Source organism: Lethenteron reissneri, chromosome 11, assembly GCF_015708825.2.
Source record: "Lethenteron reissneri isolate LAM-NWPU_2019-01 chromosome 11, ASM1570882v1, whole genome shotgun sequence".
Classification (NCBI taxonomy): domain Eukaryota; kingdom Metazoa; phylum Chordata; class Hyperoartia; order Petromyzontiformes; family Petromyzontidae; genus Lethenteron; species Lethenteron reissneri.
Window position 1 is genome coordinate 12,534,947 of NC_083789.1, and position 20,413 is coordinate 12,555,359.

Genomic DNA, 20,413 nt, shown 5'->3' on the forward strand with positions numbered 1-20,413 from the left:
ATACCTGGGCAGTGTGCTCATGACTGGCTCCGGTTTGACAGCAGAGGTCTCACTCCGAATCAGTCGAGTGGCATTATCTTTACTTCAGCTGCGTAACGCTGTGTGCAAGCTACCTGGTCTGCCCCTCCACACGAAGTTCCGGGTCTTCTCGGCCATGGTCATTCCCTCCCTTTTCTACGCTTGCCAAACGTGGACCCCCTGAATGGAACATCTTCGCCGGTTAGAAACATTTATGGCGGCCTGCCTACCATCCATCCTGGGTTTAACCTGCAGGTTGGATTGTGTGAGGAGCTCGCAAATCCTTGAAAGATCTGGAGACGGTCCCATCGGTGAACTTCTCCGGCAGGCAAGGCTGCGTTGGCTGGGTCATGTCGCCCGCATGCCCAGCCACCGCTTGCATAAACAGCTTTTGTTCGGCCAGATAGAGGGGACTTAACAGGAGCGGCCGCGGGCTAGAGAAGACTGATGTGGTACAGGAGGACGTGGAGCTGAGTGGACTTGCCGATGACTGGTACCAGCAGTGTCAAGATCGGCTTCTGTGAATGAGCCTCGTGAAGGACGCTGCCACTGGGCAGTTGGAGGCAGTCGCCCTCCAACAACAACGGAATGCAGAGGAGCAACGCTCACAACAACGAGCGGAGCACCGGATAGCTAAAACACAGCAAGGTGGCACAGTAGGGGGCACAGGTGGTTCATCGGCCAGTCATCTCAGTCAGTCGATCCGTGCCACCGCTGATTCTGTCCCATGATTTACCAGCGGGTGTGGCCTTAACGTGCACACAGCCGGGCACACGCAGCGTGGTGACGGGTGATGGTTTTTGATGATGGTGGTAGTGATGATGGTGGTGCTGATGATGGTGGTGGTGGTGATGCGCGTAGAGGGATGGAGATGCCCCCCACAAACACAGCTTGGCGATAGCGAGAGACGACATTCCAATTCTAGCTTTCTCCCCCGTCTCCCCCACCCGCCATCAGTCTACATCGAGGCACCAGCAACGTGCAACGTGGACATGCAGTTGTGCCCAGGTTGGCATGTTTACAGGTCACTGAGTAGGCGGCCAGTGGTTCTCAACCTTGTTTGGCTGCTACTCTACCCCTCCTTGTTGTATTTTGTTTCAACCGAGTACCCCCCCCCCTGCCCCCCAGGGGTCTGCGTGCCCCCAGTTGAGAACCACTGAGGGAGGCCACCCCGCCCGGCTCCTGATGCGCGCTAACGGGCGGTGGGAGGACGTAGACGATGCGCGAGCTGAGACCGTGGGAGGGGAGGGGAGGGGGGGTCGCACGGCAGGAAGTGGAGCCGCTGCAAACTGCAGTGGCTCTGCTGCTGCAAGCGTCAGGGGGTTGACGTTTGGCACAAAAGTCGAGTCGCCTGTACGAAGCGGCGAGTGGCACGGCGAGTGGCACAGCCAGTGGCAATGTAACACAGTGCGCAGTGAGGAGTGACACCACAGTGATTCACACAGTGAGTGATGACACAGTAATTGTCACAGTGAGCGGTGACGCGGTGGTTGACACAGTGAGTGTTGACACGGTGGTTGACACGCTGAGTAGTAACACAGTAGCTGACACGGCGAGGAGTGACACGGTAGTTGACACAGTAGTGACACAGTGTGTAGTGACACAGTCAGTAGTGACACAGTCAGTAGTGACACAGTGCATGACACCGTGAGCAGGAAGAGCCGAAGCCATTTCCCGTCGCCTCCATCCCCCGCGGAAATTGCGGGGGCAGGGAGGGCCCCCCCCCTCTGCCCCCGCCCCCCACGTCCCCGAGTCCCCGTGCAGAAGACAGAGAGCGGGGTTCGCGTTTCCCGTCACGAACCCCTCCAGGGTCCTCGCTCCCTCCCTCTCCACTGCCCCCTGAGCTCCCCCCCCCCTTCCTCTCCGTTTCTCCACTCCGCCAGGGGGGCCATGAGCGGCGGGCGCGGCTCGTGAGGAGGAGAGAGCGGCAGCGGCGGCAGCAGCAGAAGAGCGCGGAGGAGGAGGAGGAGAGCGAGGAGGAGGAGGATGGCGGGCAAGAAGAAGAGGCAGAGCCGGCTGCTGCGCACGCTGGGTCTGGGCCACCACGGCTCGCAGCAGATCACGCACGCCGTGCAGGGCCCGGGGGGGGCCGCCGCCCCCCCGCAGTGGCCCCAGGCGCCCATGCCGCCCCACGAGGAGCTGCAGGCCCTCTTCGCGGAGCTGGTGGTGCGTGCCCCCCACCCCGCCCCCCAAGTCGGTGTGTGTCTGGTCCTTGACTCAACCGTGTGCGTGCCTGCGTGTCTACGTGTAGGTGCGTGTCTGTGTTCGTGCATCTTTGTGTGTGTGTTGCTGCGTGTTTCCGTGCAGGTGTGGAGTGGTGGTGTAGCGGTTAGCGCTGCGCTGTGAACCCGGTGACCCGAGTTCGATTCCCGCTCATGGCCAACACCGGTGACGATTATCAGAACCGGTCCTCGGACTCCTCTCGGTTGATTCAGCCTCAAATGAGTACCCGGTGCATTCTGTAAACATCGCCACTAGGGAGAAAAAGGCGGCCGGGCGTGGTGTTGCCCATACGCCACCTCGTGTGCCGTTCCGGCCTTTATACGTGTTTGCTAATAGCACTTGCCCCAAAAATCGGTTAAGGCTATACGGGGGATTTTTGTCTTTGTTTGTTTTGTCTATATACGTGTGTTATGCATGCGTGTGTCTCTGTGCATGTCTGTGTGTGCGTGTGTCTCTGTGTATGTCTGTGTGTGCGTGTGCCTATGCACGTGCGCGTGTCTGCGTGCGCGTGCCTGCGAGTGCGTCTGCGTGAGTCTCACGCGAGCTCTGCCCCGCCTCTGCAGGACGAGTTGGATCTCCCCGAGAAGAACCGCGCGGACATGTTCGCTCTGCCCGACGAGAAGAAGTGGCAGCTCTACTGCAGCAAGAAGGTGGGTCGGGGGGGGGGACATCCACATAGTGGGCAGCCTCACTGGGATGGCAGTCACACGTAGAGAGGTGGGGGACAGCCACATTGTGGGGGAGGGGGGGCAGCGGGGGGCAGCCACACGCAGGAGTAGACACACACACGGGGCAGCCGCAGTTGTCAGGGTCTCCCTTGCGGGTGCGTTGCGGTGACTGTGGCGGCGCACAGCCGGGAGGCTGCTACTCTACGAGGGCGCCAGCTCCTCGCGAGTGCCGCTTCTCTCCGGGCACTCCACGGGGTCCTGGCGGAGAGCGCTCGGAGAGAGCTCGTGCCCAACGTCGCGGTGCACAACCCTCCCGCGAGGAGCCTTGAGGCTCGCCGGGGCCTTTCCGGGACGCTGCGGAGCTAACCAGTTGTTAATTAGGGCTATTAGGGTGATTAGCGACGTCCGGCCCAACTTCATAATTGTTTTGAGTTGTGTCCGCTGGGGGAGGAGGGTGGGGGTGCGGTGGGGGGTGAGGGGGGATAGACGGGTGTGGTCGAGGATCCATTGGGATTAATCTGGGATTAAACCCAGGAATGTGGAGCGGTGGTGCGGTGGTTAGCGCATTGCTCCGTGAACCCGGTTTTCTCAAATTCCGTTCCCGGCCACGGCTAACGTCGGCGAGTGGCCCCACCCGCTTCACGAAGCTTGTGGCGACCGGAATGGTGAAGTATGGTCAAATGAGCTCCCCCGTGATCCACGCGGTGCGATTGGAGCCTGCGTGCCGCAGCAGCAGCACCTGGTGGGTGGGTAGGGGGTGGGAGCTACTTAGTTAGCGACTGGCTGGCGGGACGAGCCACAGGTGGACATGGGGTTCCTGCCTGGGATTGGTGCGTGACGTGGCATGCGGATGGGGGGGGGCAGTGACGTGGCATGCGGATGGGGGGGGGCAGTGACGTGGCATGCGGATGGGGGGGGGGCAGGGACGTGGTATGCGGATGGGGGGGGCAGTGACGTGGTATGCAGATGGGGGGGGGCAGTGACGTAGTATGCGGATGGGGGGGGGCAGTGACGTGGCATGCGGATGGGGGGGGCAGTGACGTGGTATGCAGATGGGGGGGGGCAGTGACGTGGCATGCAGATGGGGGGGGCAGTGACGTAGTATGCGGATGGGGGGGGCAGTGACGTGGTATGCGGATGGGGGGGGCAGTGACGTAGCATGCGGATGGGGGGGGGCAGTGACGTGGTATGCGGATGGGGGGGGGCAGTGACGTAGCATGCGGATGGGGGGGGCAGTGACGTGGCATGCGGATGGGGGGCAGTGACGTAGCATGCGGATGGGGGGGGGCAGTGACGTGGCATGCGGATGGGGGGGGCAGTGACGTGGCATGCGGATGGGGGGGGGCAGTGACGTGGCATGCGGATGGGGGGGGGGCAGTGACGTGGCATGCGGATGGGGGGGGGGCAGTGACGTGGTATGCAGATGGGGGGGGGGGCAGTGACGTGGCATGCGGATGGGGGGGGGCAGTGACGTGGCATGCGGATGGGGGGGAGGCAGTGACGTGGCATGCGGATGGGGGGGGGCAGTGACGTGGTATGCAGATGGGGGGGGGCAGTGACGTAGCATGCGGATGGGGGGGGCAGTGACGTGGTATGCGGATGGGGGGGGCAGTGACGAGGTATGCGGAGGGGGGGGGCAGTGACGTGGTATGCGGATGTGGGGGGCAGTGACGTGGTATGCGGATGGGGGGGGGCAGTGACGTGGTATGCGGATGGGGGGGGCAGTGACGTGGTATGCAGATGGGGGGGGCAGTGACGTGGTATGCGGATGGGGGGGGGCAGTGACGTAGCATGCGGATGGGGGGGGGCAGTGACGTGGTATGCGGATGGGGGGGGCAGTGACGTAGCATGCGGATGGGGGGGGGGCAGTGACGTGGCATGCGGATGGGGGGGGCAGTGACGTGGTATGCGGATGGGGGGGGCAGTGACGTGGTATGCGGATGGGGGGGGGCAGTGACGTGGTATGCGGATGGGGGGGGGGCAGTGACGTGGTATGCAGATGGGGGGGGCAGTGACGTGGTATGCGGATGGGGGGGGCAGTGACGTGGCATGCGGATGGGGGGGGGGCAGTGACGTGGTATGCGGATGGGGGGGGGCAGTGACGTGGTATGCGGATGGGGCAGTGACGTGGTATGCGGATGGGGGGGGGCAGTGACGTGGTATGCGGATGGGGGGGGGGGGCAGTGACGTGGTATGCGGATGGGGGGGGGGGCAGTGACGTGGTATGCAGATGAGGGGGGGGCAGTGACGTGGTATGCGGATGGGGGGGGGCAGTGACGTGGCATGCGGATGGGGGGGGGCAGTGACGTGGTATGCGGATGGGGGGGGGCAGTGACGTGGTATGCGGATGGGGGGGGCAGTGACGTGGTATGCGGATGGGGGGGGCAGTGACATGGTATGCGGATGGGTGGGGGCAGTGAAGTGGTATGCGGATGGGGGGGGCAGTGACGTGGTATGCGGATGGGGGGGGCAGTGACGTGGTATGCGGATGGGGGGGGGCAGTGACGTGGTATGCAGATGGGGGGGGGGCAGTGACGTGGCATGCGGATGGGGGGGGGGCAGTGACGTGGTATGCAGATGGGGGGGAGGCAGTGACGTGGCATGCGGATGGGGGGGGGCAGTGACGTGGTATGCAGATGGGGGGGGGCAGTGACGTAGCATGCGGATGGGGGGGGCAGTGACGTGGTATGCGGATGGGGGGGGCAGTGACGTGGTATGCGGATGGGGGGGGCAGTGACGTGGTATGCAGATGTGGGGGGCAGTGACGTGGTATGCGGATGGGGGGGGGCAGTGACGTGGTATGCGGATGGGGGGGGCAGTGACGTGGTATGCAAATGGGGGGGGCAGTGACGTGGTATGCGGATGGGGGGGGCAGTGACGTAGCATGCGGATGGGGGGGGGCAGTGACGTGGTATGCGGATGGGGGGGGCAGTGACGTAGCATGCGGATGGGGGGGGGGCAGTGACGTGGCATGCGGATGGGGGGGGCAGTGACGTGGTATGCGGATGGGGGGGGCAGTGACGTGGTATGCGGAGGGGGGGGGGCAGTGACGTGGTATGCGGATGGGGGGGGGCAGGTGACGTGGTATGCGGATGGGGGGGGGCAGTGACGTGGTATGCGGATGGGGGGGGCAGTGACGTGGTATGCGGATGGGGGGGGGGCAGTGACGTGGTATGCGGATGGGGGGGGGCAGTGACGTGGTATGCAGATGGGGGGGGGCAGTGACGTGGTATGCGGATGGGGGGGGCAGTGACGTGGCATGCGGATGGGGGGGGGGGCAGTGACGTGGTATGCGGATGGGGGGGGCAGTGACGTGGTATGCGGATGGGGCAGTGACGTGGTATGCGGATGGGGGGGGGCGGTGACGTGGTATGCGGATGGGGGGGGGGGGCAGTGACGTGGTATGCGGATGGGGGGGGGGGCAGTGACGTGGTATGCGGATGGGGGGGGGCAGTGACGTGGTATGCGGATGGGGGGGGGCAGTGACGTGGCATGCGGATGGGGGGGGGCAGTGACGTGGCATGCGGATGGGGGGGGCAGTGACGTGGTATGCGGATGGGGGGGGCAGTGACGTGGTATGCGGATGGGGCAGTGACGTGGTATGCGGATGGGGGGGGGGCAGTGACGTGGTATGCGGATGGGGGGGGTTGCAGTGACGTGGTATGCGGATGGGGGGGGGCAGTGACGTGGTATGCAGATGAGGGGGGGGCAGTGACGTGGTATGCGGATGGGGGGGGGCAGTGACGTGGCATGCGGATGGGGGGGGGCAGTGACGTGGTATGCGGATGGGGGGGGGCAGTGACGTGGTATGCGGATGGGGGGGGCAGTGACGTGGTATGCGGATGGGGGGGGCAGTGACATGGTATGCGGATGGGGGGGGCAGTGACGTGGTATGCGGATGGGGGGGGGCAGTGACGTGGTATGCGGATGGGGGGGGCAGTGACGTGGTATGCGGATGGGGGGGGGGCAGTGACGTGGTATGCGGATGGGGGGGGCAGTGACGTGGTATGCGGATGGGGGGGGCAGTGACGTGGTATGCGGATGGGGGGGGCAGTGACGTGGTATGCGGATGGGGGGGGGCAGTGACGTGGTATGCGGATGGGGGGGGGGCAGTGACGTGGTATGCGGATGGGGGGGGCAGTGACGTGGTATGCGGATGGGGGGGGGCAGTGACGTGGTATGCGGATGGGGGGGGGGCAGTGACGTGGTATGCAGATGGGGGGGGGGCAGTGACGTGGCATGCGGATGGGGGGGGGGGGGCAGTGAAGTGGTATGCGGATGGGGGGGAGGCAGTGACGTGGCATGCGGATGGGGGGGGGGCAGTGACGTGGTATGCAGATGGGGGGCGGCAGTGACGTAGCATGCGGATTGGGGGGGCAGTGACGTGGTATGCGGATGGGGGGGGCAGTGACGTGGTATGCGGATGGGGGGGGCAGTGACGTGGTATGCAGATGTGGGGGGCAGTGACGTGGTATGCGGATGGGGGGGGGGGCAGTGACGTGGTATGCGGATGGGGGGGGCAGTGACGTGGTATGCAGATGTGGGGGGCAGTGACGTGGTATGCGGATGGGGGGGGGCAGTGACGTAGCATGCGGATGGGGGGGGGCAGTGACGTGGTATGCGGATGGGGGGGGCAGTGACGTAGCATGCGGATGGGGGGGGGGGGGCAGTGACGTGGCATGCGGATGGGGGGGCAGTGACGTGGTATGCGGATGGGGGGGGCAGTGACGTGGTATGCGGATGGGGGGGGGCAGTGACGTGGTATGCGGATGGGGGGGGCCTGCAGTGATGTGGTATGCGGATGGGGGGGGCAGTGACGTGGTATGCGGATGGGGGGGGCAGTGACGTGGTATGCGGATGGGGGGGGGCAGTGACGTGGTCTGCGGATGGGGGGGGCAGTGACGGTGGTATGCAGATGGGGGGGGGCAGTGACGTGGTATGCGGATGGGGGGGGCAGTGACGTGGCATGCGGATGGGGGGGGGGGCAGTGACGTGGGTATGCGGATGGGGGGGGCAGTGACGTGGTATGCGGATGGGCAGTGACGTGGTATGCGGATGGGGGGGGGGCAGTGACGTGGTATGCGGATGGGGTGGGGCAGTGACGTGGTATGCGGATGGGGGGGGGGCAGTGAGTGGTATGCAGATGGGGGGGGCAGTGACGTGTATGCGGATGGGGGGGGGCAGTGACGTGCATGCGGATGGGGGGCAGGAGCGGAATGGGGGGGGGGCAGTGACGTGGCATGCGGATGGGGGGGGCAGTGACGTGGTATGCGGATGGGGGGGCAGTGACGTGGTATGCGGATGGGGGGGGCAGTGACGTGGTATGCGGAGGGGGGCCGTGGTGGTATGCGGATGGGGTGGCCAGTGACGTGGTATGCGGAATGGGGGGGGCAGTGACGTGGTATGCGGATGGGGGGGGGCAGTGACGTGGTATTGCGGATGGGGGGGGGCAGTGACGTGGTATGCGGATGGGGGGGGGCAGTGACGTGGTATGCGGATGGGGGGGGGCAGTGACGTGGTATGCGGATGGGGGGGGCAGTGACGTGGTATGCGGATGGGGGGGGCAGTGCGTGTATGCGGATGGGGGGGGGCAGTGACGTGGTATGCGGATGGGGGGGGGGGGGCAGTGACGTGGTATGCGGATGGGGGGGGGCAGTGACGTGGTATGCGGATGGGGGGGGCAAGTGACGTGGTATGCGGATGGGGGGGGCAAGTGACGTGGTATGCGGATGGGGGGGGCAGTGACGTGGTATGCGGATGGGGGGGCAGTGACGTGGTATGCGGATGGGGGGGGGCAGTGACGTGGTATGCAGATGGGGGGGGGCAGTGACGTGGTATGCGGATGGGGGGGGGCAGTGACGTGGTATGCGGATGGGGGGGGCAGTGACGGGGTAGGCGGAAGGGGGGGGCAGTGACGTGGTATGCGGATGGGGGGGGCAGTGACGTGGTATGCGGATGGGGGGGGCAGTGAGTGACGTGGTATGCGGATGGGGGGGGGGCAGTGACGTGGTATGCGGATGGGGGGGGCAGTGACGTGGCATGCGGATGGGGGGGGGGCAGTGACGTGGCATGCGGATGGGGGGGGGGCAGTGACGTGGCATGCGGATGGGGGGGGGCAGTGACGTGGCATGCGGATGGGGGGGGCAGAGTGACGTGGTATGCGGATGGGGGGGGGCAGTGACGTGGTATGCGGATGGGGGGGGGCAGTGACGTGGTATGCGGATGGGGGGGGGCAGTGACGTGGTATGCGGATGGGGTGGGCAGTGACGTGGTATGCGGATGGGGGGGGCAGTGACGTGGTATGCGGATGGGGGGGGGCAGTGACGTGGTATGCGGATGGGGGGGCGGCAGTGACGTGGTATGCAGATGGGGGGGGGCAGTGACGTGGTATGCAGATGGGGGGGGCAGTGACGTGGTATGCGGATGGGGGGGGGCAGTGACGTGGTATGCGGATGGGGGGGGCAGTGACGTGGTATGCGGATGGGGGGGGGCAGTGACGCGGTATGCGGGTGGGGGGGGGGCAGTGACGTGGTATGCGGATGGGGGGGGGGCAGTGACGTGTTATGTGGATGGGGGAGGCAGTGACGTGGTATGCGGATGGGGGGGGGGGCAGTGACGTGGTATGCAGATGGGGGGGCAGTGACGTGGTATGCGGATGGGGGGGGGCAGTGACGTGGTATGCGGATGGGGGGGGGCAGTGACGTGGTATGCGGATGGGGGGGGGGCAGTGACGTGGTATGCGGATGGGGGGGGGCAGTGACGTGGTATGCGGATGGGGGGGGCAGTGACGTGGTATGCGGATGGGGGGGGGCAGTGACGTGGTATGCGGATGGGGGGGGCAGTGACGTGGCATGCGGATGGGGGGGGCAGTGACGTGGTATGCGGATGGGGGGGGCAGTGACGTGGTATGCGGATGGGGGGGGGCAGTGACGTGGTATGCGGATGGGGGGGGGCAGTGACGTGGTATGCGGATGGGGGGGGGCAGTGACGTGGTATGCGGATGGGGGGGGCAGTGACGTGGTATGCGGATGGGGGGGGCAGTGACGTGGTATGCGGATGGGGGGGGCAGTGGACGTGGTATGCTGATGGGGGGGGCAGTGACGTGGTATGCGGATGGGGGGGGGCAGTGACGTGGTATGCGGATGGGGGGGGCAGTGACGTGGTATGCGGATGGGGGGGGCAGTGACGTGGTATGCGGATGGGGGGGGCAGTGACGTGGTATGCGGATGGGGGGGGGGCAGTGACGTGGTATGCAGATGGGGGGGCAGTGACGTGGTATGCGGATGGGGGGGGCAGTGACGTGGTATGCGGATGGGGGGGGCAGTGACGTGGTATGCGGATGGGGGGGGGCAGTGACGTGGTATGCGGATGGGGGGGGGCAGTTACGTGGTATGCGGATGGGGGGGGGCAGTGACGTGGTATGCGGATGGGGGGGCAGTGACGTGGTATGCGGATGGGGGGGGGGCAGTGACGTGGTATGCGGATGGGGGGGGCAGTGACGTGGTATGCGGATGGGGGGGGGCAGTGACGTGGTATGCGGTAGGTTCTGACGTGCGATGTGTTAGCAAATTACATTTTTGCTTAAATCGCGGCCCCGGCGCATCAGAGCAGCCAGCAACAATCAGCACTGTTAGCAACGTTGGAATGGACACGGAGAGTGTGACGTGTTTCTTGAATTGAGCGAGGTTAACTGTTGTTGTGAGAGCTTGGGAAGAAGAGATGACGACGACGATGATGGGAGAGGGGATTCCAGAGTGGAGCAGTGGAGGAAGTGGGGTGCCTTGCAATGTAGTGACGGAGTAGGTGACTGAGCGAGTGGGTGTGTGTGAGTGTTGTTGTTTTGTGGGGAGTGTATTGGTTTACGCTACGAACCTGGCGAACCCGAGTTCGATTCCCGCTCACGGCCAACATCAGTGACGATTATTTTCAGCCTGCGCCTCCCCAAGGTCGCCTCAATTGAGTACCCGGTGCGGTGTATAAACATCGCCACTGGGGAGACAAAGGCGGCCGGGCGTGGTGTTGACCACCCAGCCCCGCATGTGCCGTGCCAGCCTTCATAGTTGCTCGCCAACAGCACTTGCCCCAACAGTCTGTTAAGGCTACACGGGGGCGTCTTTGTCTTTATATCTGTTGTTGTTGTTGTGACCTGCAGTGTGGTTGTTGAACGCAGCGGGGGAGAGACGACAACGCACGTACGTATGTACGGTGAACTTCTTTTGCACCGTACGTTGCCGACCGTGCTAATCGCAGGTACACCTACCACTCCCGGCGCGGGTTGGGTGTGGTAGGTGTAGGACGGTGACGTTGTGTGCGTGCGTGCGCTTTGGCGTCTGGGACGTGTGACGCGGTGTAGTTATGTGGTGGTAGGCGTGTGTGGGAAGTTGTTGTGAGGATGAGCGCATTGTTGCCGGACGCCACCCTGCGAGTTAAAGGAGGTAAATCACAGAACAATAACAACGAGTTTAGTGTCCGGTCAATCCACATTGTCACACGAGCAGCCACACCAGCTGGACAGGTGCAACAACAACCGCCATTCGCCACTAAGTGGCGGTGACGTCACCACGACGCTTGTGCCAGGCCAAATGCACCTTGAGGCCACGTGAAGTGTCGAACGGCCGCTGGCAGGAGGTCACGGGGCAGACCCAGCAGGTGCCACGGGTCGACTGACCGAGATGACCGAGATGACTGGCTGATGCACCACCTGTGCCCCCTACTGTACCAACTTGCTGTGCTTTAGCCACCCGGCGCTCCGCTCGTTGTTGTGAGCGTCACTCCTCCGCCCTCCGTTGTTGTTGGAGGGCGACTGCCTCCAACTGCCCAGTAGCGTCCTTCACGAGCCTCCTCCACTGAGGCCGATCTTGACACCGCTGGTACCAGTCATCGGCAAGTCCACTCAGCTCCACGTCCTCCTGTACCACATCACTCCATCTCTTCTCCAGCCCGTGCCGCGCCCGTTTAGCCCCCTCGATCCGGCCGAACAAAAGCTGTTTAGGCATGCGGTAGCTGGGCATGCGGGCTACATGACCCAGCCAACGCAGCCCTGCCTGCCGGAGGAGCTCACCGATGGGACTTTGCCCAGATCTTTCAAGGATTTGTGAGCTCCTCACACAATCCAGCCTGGTTAAACCCAGGATGGATCGTAGGCAGGCCAGCCTAAATGTTTCCAACCGACGAAGATGCTCCATTAGGAGGGTCCACGTTTCGCAAGCGTAGAGAAGGGAGGGAATGACCGTGGCCGAGAAGACCTGAAGCTTCCGTGCGGAGCGACAGACCAGGTAGCTTCCACACAGCGTTACGCAACCGATGAAAAGATAGGTGCACATACACAAACACACACACACAGACACAAACACAGACACAAACACACACACATACACACAAACACACACATACACACACAAACGCACACACAAACACACAATACACAAACACACATATACACAAACACAAATATACAAACACACACACAAACACACACACACAAACACACACAAACACACACACACACAAACATACACACACACAAACATACACATACACACACACACAGACACACACAGATACACACAAACACACAAACACACACAAACACAGACATACACACACACAAAACACACACACACAAACACAGACATACAAACACACACAAACACAAACGCACACACGCACACAAACGCACACATGCACACACACACACACAGAAACACACACACACACAAACACACAAAGACACACAGACACACAAACACACAGACACACAAACACACACAAACACACGCACACACAAACACACACACACGCACACACAAACACACACACACATACGCACAGATTTAACAGACTGCAGAGGCAAGTGGCTGTTAGCGAGTAGCGCCTATGTTGAGGCTGCTTATAATTACCGGCGAAACGTCGTACACGAATTGTACGGTGTTTTGAAATACGCTGTTTTTTCTGGAAGACTTTGCTGTTTTTTCCTGGATTTCCTGTTGCGTGTAGTCACCTTTAAGATGTTTCTTGTTCATGTTTTTGTTGCGGTTGCACCCGAGTCAAGAGCCGCATGGCTCACAGGGTTATAGCTAATAAATGAAACTGATGTCGTGGGTTTACTCTACAACATACTAGTGTCCTGAACGAGTGACTAATTGGCATGTTTGTGTTTACGTGAGAAACCTGGCTAGCTATGCTGGGTGGAGGGTGTAATGACACGTTTGTATCTAACCAAAAAAAATGTTGCTGGATAACATTGGTCGCAGAAAGTCCACGTGTGAGAAAGCACCCTCTGAAGGCCGCCGCCCATTTGAGAACCTGGGGCGGTGTGTAGTCAGCATCAGAGGAGAGACGCACAAACGGCTCGGATAATCGTCACTGGTGTTAGGCGTAAGCGGGAATCGAACTCTGGTCGCCGAGTTCGTAGCGCAGCGCAATAACCATTTCGCTGCTGCTCCCCACACATACACACAGATACACACATGATACAAATTTTGATGCTGACGATGTTGCTGGTGCTGATGATGTTGCTGGTGCTGATGATGATGATGCTGGTGGTGGTGCTGTTGTTTCAGGAGGAGGATCCGAACCGCTCGGCCACGAGTTGGCCCGACTACTACATCGATAGCATCAACCAGATGTCTTCGGTGAGTGGCGGCGAGGTGACGCAGCAACCTGTGACGGGTGTGTCGGTGGGGGGGTGAATGGGTGGGTCAGTGGGTGAGTGAATGGGTGGGTGAGCGAGTGGGTGGGTCAGTGGGTGAGTGAATGGGTGGGTCAGTGGGTGAGTGAATGGGTCGGTGAGCGAGTGAATGGGTGGGTCAGTGGGTGAGTGAATGGGTGGGTGAGCGAGCAGGTGCATGGGTGGGTCAGTGGGTGAGTGAATGGGTGCGTGGGTGAGTGACATGGTGATGGTGAGTTGAGTGGTGACAGGGTAAGTGAGTGACAGGGTAAGTTGAGTGCTGAGTTGGGTGGTGATTTTAGTGGTGAGATGATTGGCGAGTGACGTAATGAGCGAGTTGAGTGGTGAGTTGAGTGGTGAGTGACGTGATGAGTGAGCTGAGTGGTGAGTGTCTGGCCCGGTGCTGCAGATGACCTCGGTGAGTGGCTACAGCCCCGAGGAGCAGGCGGAGCGCGCGCAGGTGGTGGAGGGACTCAAGACGGCGCTGCGCACCCAGCCCATCCGGTGCACCCCTGCACCCTGCACCCCGACACCCTGCACCCCGACACCCTGCACCCGACACCCTGCACCCCGACACCCTGCACCCCGACACCCTGCACCCCGACACCCTGCACCCCGACACCCTGCACCCCGACACCCTGCACCCGACACCCTGCACCCCGACACCCTGCACCCCGACACCCTGCACCCGACACCCTGCACCCCGACACCCTGCACCCCGACACCCTGCACCCCGACACCCTGCACCCTGCACCCCGACACCCTGCACCCCGACACCCTGCACCCGACACCCTGCACCCCGACACCCTGCACCCCGACACCCTGCACCCCGACACCCTGCACCCCGACACCCTGCACCCCTGCACCCCGACACCCTGCACCCCTGACACCCTGCACCCGACACCCTGCACCCCGACACCCTGCACCCGACACCCTGCACCCGACACCCTGCACCCGACACCCTGCACCCGACACCCTGCACCCCACACCCTGACACCCGACACCCTGCACCCCGACACCCTGCACCCCGACACCCTGCACCCCGACACCCTGCACCCGACACCCTGCACCCCGACACCCTGCACCCGACACCCTGCACCCCGACACCCTGCACCCGACACCCTGCACCCCGACACCCTGCACCCGACACCCTGCACCCGACACCCTGCACCCGACACCCTGCACCCGACACCCTGCACCCGACACCCTGCACCCGACACCCTGCACCCGACACCCTGCACCCGACACCCTGCACCCCGACACCCTGCACCCGACACCCTGCACCCGACACCCTGCACCCCGACACCCTGCACCCGACACCCTGCACCCCTACACCCGACACCCGACACCCTGCACCCGACACCCTGCACCCCGACACCCTGCACCCGACACCCTGCACCCCGACACCCTGCACCCATGTCCTCAATGCTCCTCACCGTGTCTCTGCTCACCTGATATCTCCTACTCCCCAACCCTTCACACCTGGTCTTACTTTCTCTCCCTGAACCCTCACCTCACCCTCATCTCACCTCACCCTCATCTCACCCTCATCTCACCTCACCCTCAGCTCACCCTCACCTCACATCTCCTGCTTGGGTCTCGCACACACAAGATCCCCCGTGCGGCCTACACAGGCAGTTGGGTGGGACGAGTGCCGTCAGTGAACGCCTGTTAAGGCCGGCACGACACACGAGGGGGTGGGTCGCCAGCACCACACCCTGCCGCCTTTGTCTCGCATCACATCTTTGTTTACACATCACACCCTGGCACCTTACACCCTGCCAGGTGCTAATTTAAGGCCCAGTCGACCTCGGGGAGGTTCAAGACCAGTTCAAATATATTCGCCACCATTATCGGTCGAACTTGCGTCACCAGGGGGCTAACCACTGCGCTTCTGCACCCCCGCACTGCTCCGTACGCACACGTACACACACATACACACACATACACACACGCATGGGCTCACACGCACGTACACGCACGCACGCGCACACACGTACACACACACATACACACGTACACACACGCATGGGCTCACACGCACGTACACGCACGCACGCGCACACACGTACACACACACATACACACGTACACACACACACACGCATGGGCTCACACGCACGTACACGCACGCACGCGCACACACGTACACACACGTACACACACACATACACACGTACACACACACACGCATGGGCTCGCACGCACGTACACACGTACACGCACGCACGCGCACACACGTACACACACACACGCATGGGCTCACACGCACGTACACGCACGCGCACACACGCGCAGCTTCGTGACGCGCTTCATGGAGCTGGACGGCTTGTCGGCGCTGCTGCACTTCCTGGAGCGCATGGACGAGGACACGGCGTCGGGGCCCGCGCACGCCGCCGCCATCGGCTGCGTCAAGGCGCTGATGAACAACGCGCAGGGCCGCGCGCACGTCCTGGCCCACCCCAGCGCCGTGGACGCCATCGCGCGCAGCCTCGCCGTGGACGCGCCGCGCACCAAGGTGGCCGCGCTCGAGATCCTGGGCGCGCTCTGCCTCGTGCCGGGAGGCCACCGCAAGGTGCTGCAGGCCATGGTCAACTTCCAGCAGTTCGCCAGCGAGCGCACGCGCTTCCAGGTGACGCCACGCTCGACGCCGCACACCACGTCGCCGTCACAGTCCTTGCCGGCATTGTCACCGTCATCATGACTGCCACCGTCGTCACCGGCGCCGTCACCGGCACTCTCGGTGCTTCCACCTTCGTCACCATTCTTCTTCCCGTGTCCCTTTCCTCCCGTCTCGCGACGTGTCCTCCGGCTCTCTTAAGTCGACTCGCGGCTCCTCTGTGATGGGCACCACTCACCGTCATTGTCATTGTCATCATCATCGTATTACTTACGGAAGGCGTTTTGTGTTTCATATAATTTTGCTGCAACTCGATGACCAAAGTCTTCGCAAAATCAGCGAGGCTCTTGTGGTGCACGACTCTCCTCACTCTCCCGCAGACGCTGATGAGTGACCTCGCACGCAACACGGGACGTTACCGCCAGGAGCTCGGCCTCAAGACGGCCATCATGTCCTTCTTCAACGCCGTGCTCAACGCGGGGCCCGGGAAGGTGGGCCCCCCCCCATCCCTCCCTCACTCCAACCCTCGCACCAAGCAGAACGTCAACTCTAAACCCACTACCCTGACCCTGTGACACGTGAACTTGACCCCATAACTCCGTGACCCCACCGTGACCCCACCGTGACCCCACCGCGACCCCCGCTGTGCGAGCCAGGAGAAGCTGGAGTTCCGGCTGCACCTGCGCTATGAGCTCCTCATGCTGGGCCTGCAGCCGCTCATCGACGCGCTGCGCGAGCTCGAGAACACCACTCTCGACAGGTGACCCCTCCCCCACCCGCCTCCAGCCCCAGGCCCACCGTACACACGGCACACCGCATCCAGTATGATTCTTGCTGTGGCTGCTGGTCGCCTGCCGCCTCCCAGCTCTCTCCAGTTCCAACCGGAATCCCAGAGAGAAACGGCGGCCGGGTGCCGGGTGTCTCTGGCCGGGTGAGCGATGTGTGCACATCGACGTTCAGCCCCCTTTGCATGAGTCTGTGTCTGTCTGTCCATGTGTGTGTATGGGGAGCGGTAGTGGTTAGCGCTACGCTGCGCTACGAACCCGGCGACCCGAGTTCAATAACCGTTCACGGCCAACACCAGTGACGATTATCTGAATTGGTCATGGTCCTCTCCTAGGTCGACTCAACCTTAAATGAGTACGTGGTGCAGTGTGTAAACTTCGCCTCTAGGGAGAGAAAGGTGGCTGGGCGTGGTGCTGGCCACCCACCCCCTCGCGTGTCGTGCCGGCCTTCATAGGTGCTCGCGAACAGCACTTGACCTAACAGTCTATTAAAGAGGCTATACGGGGGATCTTTGTCTTTGACTTGGGGAGCGATAGTCAGTGGTTAACGCACTGAGCTATGAACCCGGCAACCCGAGTTCGATTCCCGCTCACGGCCAACACCAGTGACAATTATCTGAATCAGTCACGGGCCTCCCCTAGGTCGAGTCAGCCTCAAATGAGTACTGTGCGGTGTGTAAACATTGCCTCTAGGGAGAGAAAGGTGGCCGAGCGTGGTGCTGGCCACCCACCCCGTCATGTGCCGTGCCGGCCTTCATAGGTGCTCGCGAACAGCACTTGCCCCAACAGTCTGTGCAGGCTACACGGGGGATCTTTGTAAGCGTGTGTGTCCGTGCGTCTGCGTGCGCCCACGCAGGCACTTGGACTTCTTCGAGATGTCGCGGAACGAGGACGAGGCGGAGATCGCGCGGAGGTTCGAGACGGTGAGGACCGGCGCTCACTGCCCCCTCCCCCCACCGGCCTCGAGCAGCGTGCCCCAGCGTGGAGCCCGGGCTTCAATCTAACACGCCCCCCCCCCCCCCCCCCCGCTGCCCCCCACCTCCCCGTGTCTCAGACGCACATCGACACGCGGAGTGCGGGGCAGATGTTCGAGGCGATCCGGAAGAAACTGAGCTTCACGGACGCGTACCCCCACCTCATGTCCATCCTCTTCCACTGCCTGCAGATGCCCTGTGAGTGGGGCAGGCGTCGCGCGAGGCTGACGAACGATGGCTCGAGATGACGACGATGGTGACAATGATGGTGCCGGTGATGTTGATGGTGGTGGAGGTGATGTTGATGATGAAGATGGTGGTGGTGGTGATGATGATGATGATGGTACCGGTGATGTTGATGATGGTGGTGGTGATGTTATTGATGACGACAGTGCTGCTGGTGGTGAAGATGGTGCCAGGGATAGTGATGGTGATGTCGATTATGTTGCCGGTGATGGTGATGTTGATGCTAGTGGTGGTGATATTATTATTGATGATGATGATGACGACGACGACGACGACGACGACGACGACGACGACGGTGGTGGTGGTGATGATGATGGTACCGATGATGTTGATGATGGTGGTGGTGATGTTATTGATGATTATGATGATGACGACGACGGTGGTGGTGATGATGGTACCGGTGATGTTGATGATGATGGTGGTGGTGGTGCAGACAAGAAGGTGGGCACTACGGTGCAGCACTGGCAGCTGCTCGACCGCCTGGTGCAGCAGATGGTGCTGCAGGGCCCACGTGGGGAGGACCCGGACATCGCGCCCCTCGACAACTTCAACGTCAAGAACATCGTGCGCATGTGGGGACTGCCTCGCAGCGCAGAACATCGCACAGCACACCACGTGGTGCACAGCACACCACGTGGTGCACAGCACGCAGCATACTGTACAGCGCACAGCACAGTGCACAGCACTGCACAGCACACCACGCAGTACACCACACAACACAGCGTACACCACCACACAGCACATCGCGCAGCACGGCACACGTTCACTGATTTCACGCATCACAGATTTTCCCATTGCTTCCTCTCATCTATTTAATTAACCTCATCTCCACCATTACATTAATATGTACTATTATTAATTCTGTGTAATGTGCCTTGGATAAGGCATTATATAAATTATTTTAAGATAAGATAAGCACACTGCGCAGCATACAGCACAACAGACAACACAATGCAGAGCAAACCGCGCCGCACACACCACACCCAGAACAGCATCACACATCGCATGCAAACCTCCGCTCTCCTCACCGATCTCCCCGCACTCCTCACCGCACGTCCGCTGTTCTCCCAGGTTGGTGAATGAAGGCGAAGTGAAACAGTGGAAAGAGCAAGCGGAGAAGATGAGGAAAGGTGAGGAGGGGGGACGTGGGTAGCGGAGTGAGGGGCCCGTGACCTCCGATCGTATTTGACCCCACGTGACCCCACGTGACCCCACGTGACCCCACGTGACCCCGTATTTACTAAGGCCCGTTTGATCCCCACACGTCGTAACCCCCACGCGTCGTGACGCCGTCTTGTGACCCCTGTGATCGACGTGACCCCGTGACCCCGCGACCCCACCACGGGTAGAGCACGGGGAGGTGCAGGGCCGCCTGGAGCGCAAGGAGCGTGAGTGCGACGCCAAGACGCAGGAGAAGGAGGAGCTGGAGGGGCTGCTGGGCCGCATGAAGGAGCGCCTCGAGCGCGAGAGCCTGGAGCTGGGCCGCGCCCGTGAGCAGGCCGCCGCGCTCGCCGCACAGCTGGCCCGCACGGTGACCTCCTGACCCCCCGGCAACCCTGAACCCTGACCCCCCAAACAATCATAATGTTGACCCCGAGTAAGGCTGACCCTGAGCAACCCTGACCCCGAGAAACCCTAACCTTGACCCTTAACAACCCTGACCCCTAGTAACCCTAACCTTGACCCTTAACAACCCTGACCCCTAGTAACCCTAACCTTGACCCTTAACAACCCTGACCCCTAGTAACCCTAACCTTGACCCTTAACAACCCTGACCCCTAGTAACCCTAACCTTGACCCTTAACAACCCTGACCCCTAGTAACCCTAACCTTGACCCTTAACAACCCTGATCCCTAGTAACCCTAACCTTGACCCTTAACAACCCTGACCCCTAGTAACCCTAACCTTGACCCTTAACAACCCTGACCCCTAGTAACCCTAACCTTGACCTTTAACAACCCTGACCCCTAGTAACCCTAACCTTGACCCTTAACAACCCTGACCCCTAGTAACCCTAACCTTGACCCTTAACAACCCTGACCCCTAGTAACCCTAACCTTGAGCAACACTATCCTTGACCATAAGTAATCCTGACTGGGACCCGAGCCTCAGAAATCCTGCAATGACATCAAGGACCGTAACACAACACAATACCCTGAACCTGGACTAGGGAATCTGGCCAGGCGCAGGGACCCCGATCTGATCCCTG

The 20,413-nt window shown here is 62.0% G+C and overlaps 1 protein-coding gene across 1 annotated transcript in view; it reads left to right on the top strand.

The window, feature by feature from the left end:
- LOC133341459 (disheveled-associated activator of morphogenesis 1-like) overlaps nucleotides 1-20,413 on the top strand; it is a 61,539-nt gene that overhangs the window by 13,871 nt on the left and 27,255 nt on the right. The window contains exons 2-13 of the mRNA XM_061550109.1: nucleotides 1,902-2,184; nucleotides 2,805-2,891; nucleotides 13,472-13,543; nucleotides 13,988-14,082; nucleotides 15,877-16,210; nucleotides 16,579-16,689; nucleotides 16,855-16,958; nucleotides 17,840-17,906; nucleotides 18,038-18,155; nucleotides 18,637-18,775; nucleotides 19,275-19,333; nucleotides 19,553-19,734. Coding sequence (XP_061406093.1) covers nucleotides 2,005-2,184; nucleotides 2,805-2,891; nucleotides 13,472-13,543; nucleotides 13,988-14,082; nucleotides 15,877-16,210; nucleotides 16,579-16,689; nucleotides 16,855-16,958; nucleotides 17,840-17,906; nucleotides 18,038-18,155; nucleotides 18,637-18,775; nucleotides 19,275-19,333; nucleotides 19,553-19,734 — 1,548 coding nt within the window. The 5' untranslated portion in view covers nucleotides 1,902-2,004. The remainder of the gene's footprint in view (nucleotides 1-1,901; nucleotides 2,185-2,804; nucleotides 2,892-13,471; nucleotides 13,544-13,987; nucleotides 14,083-15,876; nucleotides 16,211-16,578; nucleotides 16,690-16,854; nucleotides 16,959-17,839; nucleotides 17,907-18,037; nucleotides 18,156-18,636; nucleotides 18,776-19,274; nucleotides 19,334-19,552; nucleotides 19,735-20,413) is intronic.